Source organism: Neovison vison, chromosome 7 (genome assembly GCF_020171115.1).
Source record: "Neovison vison isolate M4711 chromosome 7, ASM_NN_V1, whole genome shotgun sequence".
Lineage (NCBI taxonomy): Eukaryota > Metazoa > Chordata > Mammalia > Carnivora > Mustelidae > Neogale > Neogale vison.
Window position 1 is genome coordinate 159,949,348 of NC_058097.1, and position 13,006 is coordinate 159,962,353.

Below are 13,006 nucleotides of genomic sequence, written 5' to 3' on the forward strand. Positions count from 1 at the left end.
TTGTAAAAATGCATAAATTGTGTTTTTAACTAGTTCCAAATAATAGCAAAGCCATGTGACATCCATATAGATATCTTGCAGAAACTCAAGTGGGAAAATATGGATTGGTGGGCCACATTGGAGACAGAAACTCTGTACCTAATGCTTTAATGTCCTGTGGAGTTTTTACTTCATAAAGCTCACTAACTTACTTTATTTCATTTAGTTCTCTACAAATGTGTGAAATTGATAATGTTAGACACTTTCACTGATGAAGAAGCTGGCTCAGACTGTCTAAAATAATTTGCCAGAGGTCACACAGCTAGTGGGTCTCATTGCTGGGATCAAATTCATGTATTCTGACTGTGTAAGCCTGGTATGCATTCCTCTACCTCGTAGCTATTACCACTGCCCCTTACTTTCCTCATATCTTGGTAAAGGAAGAATAGCGAGTAGCTACTGTTACTTGGTTTCTTACCACCCTCAACCCTTCTAGGGTACTGGAAAAATGTGAAGTAGCTCCTCTTTAGGAAAAGGTTAGAGATTTCTTTTAAGTGGTTTGTTTTATAATGATGTGCTGGATATTTGACTGCATGAGAGTCTCAACCTTAAGAATTTAATGGTAATACTTAGAATGACAGTCTGAGGAGTCTCATTCCACCTTTTTGGAAATTTGCAGTGGACTAATCTGCTAACATTTATTGAAATAGTAAACACGATCAAGAGAACCCATTTCCTACGGTTTATTTCACCTTTCAGAAGCCATGCAGAAGGCTTATTTGTCTTTGAAAAGAAAAGGTGAAAACCATGGAAACTGGCATAGAAGGAGAAGAGTGGGGATGTTAGCCAGCAGCCAGGTGTTTCAGGAGTTTGTACTAAGTAAGGCTGGTTCATCACAGTTCCTCAGTGATATGAACGTGGGTGTCTGGGTAACGTGGATAATGACTATAATACGGATTCTGCAGAGGGATGAAATGGCAAGGCATCGTAGACAAAGGAAGAACTCGATACCTGAAGAATAACATTCTGTGTGTAGTATAGGCAATTGATTTAGGCAATAACTGAAACACACTTAATCTATTGTAATCCAGGAATTGTTTCAGGGAGTAATAGATCTTTCTCGGAAAATCCTGTTCCACCGTGACCTAGTTGCGGTCTGCAGGCATTCAGGTATAGACAGGGAGTTCAAAGTCATAAAAGTGGCACTGCATTTGCACTGAAAAGTTCTTTGTACAATTTTGGTTACATTTTAAAAAAATACATAAAAAGAAAAAACTTAAAGCTATTTTGAGGTTGCACTGTGAAGAAACTGAACTCTTCCGTTTGAAGAGGTAAATGGGAAAAATGGTATGATGGTAATCTCTAAATTATAATTATAGCCAATCAATGAAGCCATCAATTTTGGCCAGGGCTGTGTTAAGCATTTTACATATACTGATCCCAAGACACATGAGGTTATAAAAGACTCTTGTCTCCATTTTATAATAGAGATAACTGAAGTATAGAGAAGTTAAATCAGAGTCACAAATCTGATATAGGAGGAGGCAGGAATTCATTCAGGCCAGGCTGTCTCACTGCAGAACCACTTGGTCCTAATCACCATATTGGACTGTATCAGTAACCAGCGAACACTTGTGTCTTCCCGTGATACATTACTACAAGTTATCACAGAAACCGAAATGGCAGTAGTAGCTGCTTATTTGAGCATTTGTCATAACAGCAGTGAGACTGGTGTAATGATCCCATGAGAAAACTGAGGCTCAGAGACATTGGATGACTTACTGATAGCCATTTATTAGGCAACAGTAGCAAAGCTGAAATCTACTCATTGGTTTCTGATTTCTAGTCAACTAATTTTTTCATTATATGCTTTTTAAGAAATGTTGCACCTGCTGGGTAGTATAAATAGAGGCTTATTTGCCAAAAGCTGGATTATTAACATTCAGGGGCACTCCTTAAAGTTTAGAAATGGGCGTTTTAAAAAAATTAAATGCTGCCTGAAAAAGTGTATATTACAAAAAAGTTCATCACCGTGTTTCTATTATAATTCATACTTGCCACCTTTTCTATAGTGGAGCTGAATCTTATAACCAGGAAAACAGTAAATGAACATTAATTTATTCGAAAAAGTCCACTCAAAAGTGCATCAACCCAAAAGTTGAGATGACCTAAGAACATAAGCCGGGCTTGTTTTAGGGTCTCATCCTTGACTAGTGATGTAAGTTTCATAGAGAGAGGCTTAAGAGTTTATGGCTCTAGAGGACTCAGGGTCCCATGGCAGCATGTAGCTTGTGTATTCTGTACTGCCTATTGTAAGAGACAGAGAAAAATGAGTGAAGTTGTTGCTTTTTTAATATGAAGACCAGAGTAAATAGAAATATTCCAGAAGTATGATGATGAGTGGCTTATAAAGGACAAAAGAGTAATACACATTAGGAAAAAAATAAAGCTCACCAAAAATAATCTTACTACATCGCCAAGAGAGCTTTTATGGAAATTTGGAAGAGGTGGGAGTTTCTGATCCATTTAGATACTCTTCCTATTACAGTCCAACCACATGATAAACAGACATCTACGTATGCTAGTCTCGACATTTTTATTCTAGTAGAAATCCCAAAACTAGATTTACTAACAATTTCTGAAGCAATTACTAGATAACTGGCACTGTGCTAAGAGCATGATAAACCTGTGACCTCTTTGAATTCCCACTGCATTCCCATGAGATAGGTGCTGTTCTCTCCATTGTTTAAATGAAGAAGTGGATGTATGGAGACTGGGGGCTTGCTCCCAGACGTGACAGAGCTAATTAGGATGGAGAAGAAAAGCAGGTGTGGACCCCAGCCAGAGCCACATTATTACTGTGTAGAACTAGAGATGTTATGTAATTGAAAAATTCCTGGAAGCTTGGTTTGGAATTCAGCAGCTTAAATAAACAAACAAGAACTGAAATATCTCTGAACATTCAAAGCTGTTGGATTCTACCTATCATATGCTCAGTGTCCATGTTTTTTGTCCATTCAATGTTGTGTATGAGCTAAAAGTCAAATAACTAAAAGGGGGTACTTTTTTCCTGCTTACAGTAAAATAAAAAGCAAATGATTTGTTTTATTTATATTCTAAGAGGTTTCTTTTACATTTTTGTTTCTGTTTTGTTTTGGTTTTTTTGTACTTAGGGTTGATGGTGCATGTTGATAAAAGAATTACTCTGGCCGCTTTCAAACAACATTTAGAGCCCTTTGTTGGAGTTTTGTCCTCTCACTTCAAGGTCTTTCGAGTGTATGCCAGCAATCAAGAGTTTGAGAGCGTCCGACTGAATGAGACACTTTCATCATTTTCAGATGACAATAAGGTTGATTAAAATAATTTTGAATAATTAGAGTCTGTTTTAATTGATAGATTTTAGAACATCTTGCCCTATTTTCAAGTAAGGTGAAATAGATAACCCTAAAGGGTCATTTTATTTTTATGTTTAGTGGTTATTTGTTTTTGTTGTTGTTGTTTTTCTTCATTCATCTAACAAACATTTGTTAAATGTTAACTGTGTGTCAGTTACTATTCTAGGTGCTGGGAATCAGAGGTAAAAGATATACCTGTTCTCAAAGAGTCAATAATCTAGAGAATTTTTGAAGACCAAACTAAACAATGTGGGGAGAATGGGTTGCTTATTCTGCTGAGATAATACATCTAAAAAATGTTCTACTTTATAGATTACAATTAGACTTGGGAGAGCACTTAAAAAAGGAGAATACAGAGTTAAAGTGTACCAGCTTCTGGTCAATGAGCAAGAGGTAAGTAATACCCTTCAGAGCAATGTAAGATCACTTTTGGTATTTAACAAAAACATACAGTGCAGAGATTTTATGACAAGTCATTTCTTTTTATCTCTTTAAAGCAGAGGCCAGCGCACTATTTCCAGAAAATATTTCAGTTGTGCAGGCCATACTGCCTCTGTTGCCTCGTTCCTGCCACTGTAGTACAAAAGCAGATAGAGACAATACATAAACCAGTGGGACTAGCTATGTCCTGGTAAAATTTAATTTATACACATAGGCAGCAGATGAAGCGGCTCTCAGGCGATTTTTATTTTTCTGTTTTTTTGCCATCCTTCTGCTTTAAAGTTATTACAAATGCTGGAGTGAAGCAAAAAATTTCCTGCTTTTAAAAGGGGATTTGTTTGTGCTTGTTTTCTACAAATAATCATGTCGTGCAGGAGCACGAAGTACAGGACAGCAGTTGATCTGTGGAGCCCTCGTACAGGACTTTGGTTCAGAGAGTGGCTTTAGTATTTAGCAAGCTTTGACCTAGCAGCATTTACCATATGCTCGCAGATATTAACTTCTTTAATCCTCACCAATTAGCTGTGATATGAACAGTATTTATTATTCCCATTTTATAGGTAAAGAAACTTGGGTACAAAGAAATTATGCCATTTACCCAAGGTCATACAACAGATGCCAAGCTATGGCAAATACCCTGAAGAAAGAGGCAAAAATCCCTGTTTTCAGGATGTTTATAACATCTGACGAAGGACCTAGATAAGGGTGAAAACCAAACAACAAATGTAATAGTGGCCCTCCCTTCCCATCCACAGGGGATGTGTTCCAAGGCCCGTCCCTCTGTGGATGCCTGAAACCACGGATAGAACCACACACTACATACACTATGCTTTTACCTAGACATGCACACGTTGATAAAGTTTAATTTACAAATTAGGTACAGTAAGAGATTAACAATTACCAATAATTAAATAGTACAGTTTTAACAGTATGCTGTTATAAAAGGTATGTGATGTGGTCTCTCAAAATATCTTATTGTGCTGTGTTTTCCCTTCTTGTGGTGATAGAAAATGATAACATGCCTGTGTGGTGAGGTGCAGTGACGGTGCATGACGTAGGCATTGTGACTATTACAGTGTAGCATTAGGCTGTTAGGGACCTTCTGACGATCTGTCAGGAGAAGGATCATTTGCTTCCAAACCCCATTTGGCTATAAGTAACTGGAAAGGCAGAACAGGAAACCATGGATAAAGAGGGACTGCTGGAAGGGGATAAACTCTTCCTAAAATGCCTTCATTTGTTCAGCAGATATTTTATTGAGCATCTATCATAACTCTTCTGTGTGAATGTTTCTTCCAAGTTTGGAGTTTGCAGAGACAGTGTCCCTTCTGAGACAATGAGTAAATATGTTTGGGGAATTACTACACATTTCCCTCATTTTAGTCCATAAAAGTGATTCTTTCTACTTTCAAAATTGTGGTCATTTTGTTATAAGAAGAGAAATAGGACTATCATTTAATCTTCATAATGACTCTGTTAGGGAGACACTGTCCCCAGTGTACAGATGAAAAAATGGAGGCACAGAAATGTTAAGTAAATTTGCTCAAGATAGCAGAGTTAGTAAGTACTGATGGCAAGATTTGAACCTAGGAAGATAGATTGCTAAACTCAGGCCTGTAATTATCACACAATAAAGTGCAAATAAAATGTCTCGTTTATTCCTATTTGAATGTGTAATTCAGTTCTCTGATGATGTTTATATTCCTAGCCATGCAAGTTTCTGCTAGATGCTGTGTTTGCTAAAGGAATGACTGTACGGCAATCAAAAGAGGAATTAATTCCTCAACTCAGGGAGCAGTGTGGTTTAGAGCTCAGTATTGACAGGTAAAGTAAAATTACAGTGTCATCAACAATTGGAAGGAAGACTATGGGGTCAGTTGATACGGATTGGTATAATTTTCTAAAACTAGAATTAAAAATTCCTATACTATCCAGAATTTTAATAGTATAAATTAATTTTTAATAGAACTAAACAAAACTATTAGAATTTCTTTGAACTTCCTCTGTAGACCTTAAATTTGAAGTTTGAGGAACATCTCATTATATTTTCCCCAGATTTTAATGAAGAACTACTTGACTTTTATATTTAAACATTTCATTTTTCCCTGATATCAGATTCATGTCATTTTTTTAAGAATCTCAAAATATAATAGTTTAAAATGTCTTATCACATTTGTAGATTTCGTCTAAGGAAAAAAACTTGGAAGAATCCTGGCACAGTCTTTTTGGATTACCATATTTATGAAGAAGATATTAACATCTCCAGCAACTGGGAGGTTTTCCTTGAAGTTCTTGATGGTATTATCCATGTTTTTCTGGGGAAATATCAGTTAGAAATGCTCTGGAACTAACAGAAGCCTATATTTTTTTTTTATCACATACCATGTTTCCTTCTGTTTCTAGTCTGGCTTCCACTTACCTTTTAAATATTTATTTTCTGTAATTTTGAGAATATTAATTTCTCCTTACAGGGAACTTAAAGTTTCAAAGTTGCATTTTTAGTACTCTTTACAGACAATTCTTCTAACATTTCTTACTTGGGTTACTTATTTAGTCTCTTCATTATGGCTTATTTTGTTGAGGGTGTTGTATTGATAATTGGTCAGAGATTTTGAGAACAATAACTGTATTAGTTTCCTAAGCTGCCATAACAAAGTACCAGAGACAGGATGGTTTAAACAATAGAAATTTATTGTTTCAGAGTTCTGGAGGCTGGAGGGCTGAGATCAAGGTGTCAGCAGGGTTGGTTCCTTCTGAGAGCTGTAAGGGAAAACTTGTTCCGTGTCCCTCTTCTAGCTTCTCATGGTTGGTTGGCAGTCTTTGGTGTTTGTTGGCTTGTAAATGCATCTCCTGATCTGTGCTTTCATCTGCACATGATGTCCTCCCCGTGAGCTTATGTGTCTGTTTCCAAATTCCCCATATTATAAGGACACTGGTCATGCTGGATTAGGGCCCACCCTAATGACCTTATTTTAACTTGATTACCACTATAACAACCCTATCTCCAAAGTTGGTCTGAAGTACTAGGGTATAGGACTTCAAATCTCTCTTTGAAGAGACACAATTTTGACCTATAACAGTAACATAGAAGAGGTCTTGTGTTTTTCACACATCCTGGTTTTAATGCTCAGCATTGGAACATTTAAAGTACTGTTTCTCGGGAGGAGGTAATGAGAGAAAAGTTGACTTTGGGGAGATCATATCAAGGCAACAGCTAGTTATGTTCTTTGGTGACTGCTATTGCCTAGAAAGACTTTGATTTTCCTTTTTTTTTTTCTCCATAGAAATTAACATTCACATATAAGATTGTGATAGTTTTCTGACGGTTCAATAATACTAACATCTCACCTATTTCAGGATCTTTTGGGTCCAGGTTGTTTGAAATATCAGTTGTTAAAGCTGTGATTACTTGATGAGTTAATGGGAGAGATAAGGAACAACTAGGATACTGTCTACCATGCTGTGTAAGCAGGTGCTCCAGACTGTGAGTCCTTCTCTGAGCGTCTGGAGCCTTAGAGAATAGTCACTTGGTCTGGGTAGGCCAGGAAGAGATTATGAAGGATATAGAAGTTCCCCTTGTTAGGAAGGATTGAGATGGATTCACTGTGAGATCTTACTGGATGGTGGGTGCCTGCATCAGTATCATTTCAATACATATTTTAGAATCAAAATAGTTGAGGAAGAAATAAACCATATGATTAAATCTAAGAAACATGTATTGACCTGTAAATAGCCAGACACTGCTAATGTCTGTTGCTACAAAAATGAATTCAAGAACCAGTTATTGTCCTCCAGATGCATAGTCTGTAAGAGAACCAGAACTGCAAACCTGTAATTCCAAAATCATAGGTACTAAGGACCAAATCAGTAGTTTGCTCTTGTGTACACCAGAGAAAGGAGACAATTGAGCTGGGTTTTGAAGAATCAGTAAGTTTTGAATAGGTGAAAAGAGGGATTAATGATAGCTTGAGGGAAAAAAGAAGATAAAGTGAAGATGATTTGTGAGGTTAGTAGCCAACATAGAGGCAAAGATTGGCAACCCGGAGAAGAGAGTCGTTGGTAGAGCAGTGTCCAGCAGGACTCAGGAGGGAGAATTCAGATTCCTGGTGGAAGGAAAGCTTGCAAAAGAGTAAGGAATTCTCAGAGACTGGAGGGAGAGAGGAAGTACTTTATTCTCAAAAACTCCTCGGGGTAATTGGGTTCTTTTATGTCCACTAAGCATAACACTTGAAGTAAATCTTTTTGTGTAGTCAGGCAATACAGAAAAAGTCCAAGTATGAACCTCTAGAGAAAAGAGAAAGATGACGTAATCTTGTATCTTCATAGGGGTGGAGAAGATGAAATCCATGTCACAGCTTGCAGTTCTGTCAAGAAGGTGGAGACCTTCAGAAATGAAGCTGGATCCCTTCCAGGAGGTTGTGCTGGAAAGCAGTAGTGTTGATGAGCTGCGAGAGAAGGTAAGTTCATTTTAAACAAATTGGACTAACATGTGTTTTTCTCTGTGTTGCTTAAGAGAAGGCCTAGGAAGTGAGTGCCAGATACTAACGTGGCAACCTTTGTCTCTTTTGTACCTTGTGACACTTTGTCACACACTCACCTTATTTCTTTAGGCTCTTGGTACATTGAAAAATTACACTGGCTTTTGGCCATCCAGAAGTGGATCCTCACTTTTAGTTACTTATATCAAATTTGTCCTGAGTAATTAGGATTAGTTAGAAGTTACTAGACTAAATTGCTACGTATATTTTAAAAAGCCAAATGATGTGGAACTGAATAAAGAATCCAGATGAAGTCCTCTTTTGCATTATTCATTTTAAAGGTGGAATTTTGTGGCTCTTGGGTTTGGGTGAATTATTCATAAGCAGTACTAGGACAGTTAGCATCTTGAGAAAAAAATTTTATTTCCATAATTCACGCCAATCACAAAAATAAGAAATATATTAAATTTATATAAAAGTAAAATAAAATGATAAATGTATTAGGTGAAAATATCTTTATATCCTGGAAAGGGAAAGATATTTGTAAGCATAATACCAGAAACTAAAAAAGAAAAGATCATATAAAAGCATAAGCCTTCCACACACAGCCTCCTCCCAATTTTTTTTAAAATTTATTTATCTGACAGAGATCACAAGTAGGCAGAGAGGCAGGCAAAGAGAGAGAGGAGGAAGCAGGCTTCCTACCGAGCAGAGAGCCTGATGCGGGACTCGATCCCAGGACCCTGAGATCATGACCCAAGCTGAAGGCAGAGGCTTAACCCACTGAGCCACCCAGGTGCCCCCTCCCCATTTTTTTTTAAAGAACCCATAAACAAAGATAAAAAACAAGAAAGGGGAAAAATATTTAAAACAGATACAAAACGAGATGATCCATATTTGTAAGGAGCCACCACATTAATAATAAAAAGATGAACAATCTAATTTTAAAATAGGCAAAGAACTTCATTAGACAATTTGTTGAAGAAGAAATGCAAGTTAAAATAGTAATAGCATTCTTTACCTCTTAAAGTGGTGAAAATTTAGAACATCAAAAATACTTAGAGTCATCAAGGTTTAGGAAAAACAGGCAATATACAACTTGTATATTGTAGTTAAGCTGATATAATTTTTTCAGGCTTCAATTTGGCATTATCAACATTTCAGATGTGCAGTTCCACATCTAAGAATTTAATCTCAAAGAAATAATTGCAGAAGTATGCAAGGATATAATCTTGAAACACTGAAAAGATAAATTTAAAAATACGCAAAGATATTCATGAAGGTATATAGTATAACATTGTAACTGGGTAAAATTTAAAAACAGAATTGATGTCCATTGGGAGGGAATAAAATAGTATATTAAGCTAATGAAGAGAATGAGGTTACCCTGTATCCTATTCTTAGAGTCTTATAAAATTATTCTATAGAGATGTTTCATAAATATGATTTTACATATTTTAGAAATATGTGATGTAGTTTATATATGCATAGGAAAGGATCTGGAAGGAATATATTAAATTTGTATTTCTGGGACGTGGCATTTGCAGGGTGGAAGGGAGACAACTCTTTCTGCTTTTTCTAATATTTTATATTAAACATTACATCTTGGAAAAAAATCAAGCTATTTCTTTGTTGGTTAAATGGTTGATGACTTATTTTAGCAAATTTATTTTTTTAAATGAACTCATAAAGTGTTTCCTTTTATAGCTTTCTGAAATCAGTGGAATTCCTTTGGAAGATATTGAATTTGCCAAGGTAAGGCGCTAAGAATGTTTGCGTTTGGGTACTCATGCTCAACAAACATGGCTAATGGCATGATTTATTCATTCATTAATTTTTTTCCCTAGGGTAGAGGAACTTTTCCCTGTGATATTTCTGTCCTTGATATTCATCAGGATTTGGACTGGAATCCTAAAGTTTCTACCCTGAATGTCTGGCCTCTTTATATCTGTGATGATGGTGCAGTCATATTTTATAGGTACATTTACAATGTATTTGTTATTCCCAGTGATGTAACATTTTTTTGTTGTGCATAGTATTTTGTTTCTGTAAATATCTTCAGCATATTTATGATATAGAGTGGCCCTGATCAGTAGTTAATATAAGAGCCACACATTACATTTTGAATTTTTCCAGTGGCCACACTTAAAAAAGTAAAAAGAAACTGGTGAAATTAATTTTAATAAAATATTTTAACCCACTCTGTCCAAAATGTTATCATTACATGCAGTCAGTATAAAAAGTCATTTGTGAGATGTTTTATGCTCTTTTTTTTATAGTAAGTCTTAACAGTAGTGCATGTTACACCTTCAGTAGGTCTCAAGCAATTGGTTGGGACATGTAGCAAGTGGCTATTGTAGGAGCCACCGCAGATACAGAGGAAAAAGAATAGTCATTGGAGCCTGAGGCAGCTAGGAGTTCAGATTAGGCTTTGTTACTTACCTAGCTCCTCATCTGTAAAATGGTGACAATGATGTCAGCCTTGGAGAACTGTATGAGAACTAGAACTATTGCATTTTAAAAAACTGGCATAGTACCTGTTATACATAAGTATTCAATAAGTGATAGCTATTATTACATTAGCAGTAGCATGGAAGTTATTCTGTGCCATTTTTAGAAGTGAGTGCTGTGTTAGTAAACATGTTTGAAATCCAGGACATCTTAGTATGAGATGACTTAACTTTACCAGTGACCATCAGATTTCATTTTCTCACCAAGGAGCATTATAACATTCAAGCATAAATCAATAAAGGCAGATGGCTGTACTGACCTAATATGTAATTAATATTTTAAACAGGGATAAAACGGAAGAATTAATGGAGTTAACAGATGAGCAAAGAAATGAACTGATGAAAAAAGAAAGTAGTCGACTCCAGAAGACGGGACATCGTGTAACGTACTCACCTCGGAAAGAGAAAGCACTAAAAATATATCTGGATGGAGCACCAAATAAAGATCTGACTCAAGACTGACTCTGCTAGTGTAGCATTTTCCCTGGGGGATTTTTGGTTTTAATTAGATGGTTCACTGCTACTGTGTAGTGCCATTTACGGCCGGACATGGTTAGGGGTAACCCAGTGACACCAGCACTGATTGGACTGCCCTTCACCAATCAGAAGCTCAGTGCCCAATGGGCCACTGTTTTGACTTGGAATCATGTTGTGCACTATAGTCAAAAGTACTGTAAAGTGAAAAGGGATGTGCAAAAGAATAAAAACAAAAAAACAAAAAGCAAAACCTGCTACTAGAAAAGGGGGAAGGGGAATGAGTACACTTCTTTTATTGCGGACAAATGTGCACATAGCCGCTAGTAAAACTAGCCTCAAACAGGATGCTCATAGCTTCATAATAAAAGCTGTGCAAAGGCCATGAATGAATGAATTTTCTGTTTATTTCACTGATACACACATTACCTCATTGACAATTCGGAAATAAATGCAACGTGTGTTGACCTTTGGAAAGCAGCAAAAACAGGAGCTGAAGAAAGAAATTCTTAGAACCAGCCATAACCCAGTAAAGAGAATTGTGAAGTTGTGTTTTTATTTCTTTTCATTTTTTGCAAAGTATTAAGAACATTATTCTGGAACATCAAAACGTTTCCCATAGACCGCTCCCAGCAGATAGCAGCTCAAATTGCTGCAATATTGTAATTATAATTGATTGTACTTAAGTTATGGATGTAGAGAATACGTCTCACTCGTTCATTCAGCATGTAAATAAAATTGATACTGTTGAGTTACCATAATTGCAGTTCAGCTACTTCCCATGGTTATTCTTTTCACATATCATTCATGATGTACATTTGTGTACATTGAGGAGAATAGCAGTCTATGTAAATGTAATCCTCAGTAAGGTTCCTCAGTGCTGGGTCCCATACGATTGTAATTGCCCTTGTTAATGAGGTTTTTCTGTTCAGTGGCTTCAGGTTTTTTTTTTTTTTTCTTTATACATTTATTTTTGAAGATTTACTTCAAGTTTGAATCTTCTAGAACCCTTGTAAGTCCCACTTTAATTTTTGGAGTTGATTTGTAGTTACATGTAGTTTAACTTTGCAAAAGTGTCTTAACATCGTGTTGAAAAAACTTGCTAGTAAGTCAGGTCATGGCACAGGCTGATGCAGTCAACATGATTTCATTGCAAAGTCTATTCGAATTGGCAAGTTTTTGCTTTGCTAAATATGACTTCAATGAACACAATTCTACATAATTTTTGAAAATGCCATCTAATTTATAAAAATCAATAAAAAGGTTTTGGTAAAACTTTTTCATGCCAGATGCTGTTTACAACAATGAACATGCCAATAAAACATTTGTTCATTCTGTTGTGTTATTTTAGTCATTAAACTTTTGTGGATGAAGAATCTGGATTAAGAATAGACTTGTTTTCTTTAACATTTTGTAACATGTACTGAATAATCTCATTTCTGTAAGGTCCCTTTACAGGAAAGCTCCCGGAGATGAAAAGATGTTAATATTTAACTTTGGAGGATCCTGTCAGTATTTCAAAATCGGGTTTTTACCTTAATTCCTTTTAAGAAAGATAGAAAATAGTATTAGCAGATGTTGGCTCTGTAGTTTGAATATAGTAATTGAGAATTCCATAATACCTTTAAAGTTTCTTGAAATCCACAGGGTGAGGGGAATTTCACTGAAGTACGTTCCAAGTTTACGTTAGTGGAGTTGGTGTTCTCTGAGGAAAAACTTGGAAGCATTT

The 13,006-nt window shown here is 36.1% G+C and overlaps 1 protein-coding gene across 2 annotated transcripts in view; it reads left to right on the plus strand.

Moving 5' to 3' along the window:
• USP47 (ubiquitin specific peptidase 47) overlaps nucleotides 1–11,666 on the plus strand; it is a 111,924-nt gene extending 100,258 nt beyond the window's left edge. For both annotated transcript variants that reach the window (XM_044258834.1, XM_044258835.1), the window contains 8 exons: nucleotides 3,153–3,328; nucleotides 3,687–3,767; nucleotides 5,524–5,639; nucleotides 5,995–6,113; nucleotides 8,142–8,272; nucleotides 10,001–10,048; nucleotides 10,141–10,271; nucleotides 11,091–11,666. In XM_044258834.1, coding sequence (XP_044114769.1) covers nucleotides 3,153–3,328; nucleotides 3,687–3,767; nucleotides 5,524–5,639; nucleotides 5,995–6,113; nucleotides 8,142–8,272; nucleotides 10,001–10,048; nucleotides 10,141–10,271; nucleotides 11,091–11,265 — 977 coding nt within the window. In that variant the 3' untranslated portion in view covers nucleotides 11,266–11,666. The remainder of the gene's footprint in view (nucleotides 1–3,152; nucleotides 3,329–3,686; nucleotides 3,768–5,523; nucleotides 5,640–5,994; nucleotides 6,114–8,141; nucleotides 8,273–10,000; nucleotides 10,049–10,140; nucleotides 10,272–11,090) is intronic.
• Nucleotides 11,667–13,006: the final 1,340 nt, after the last annotated feature.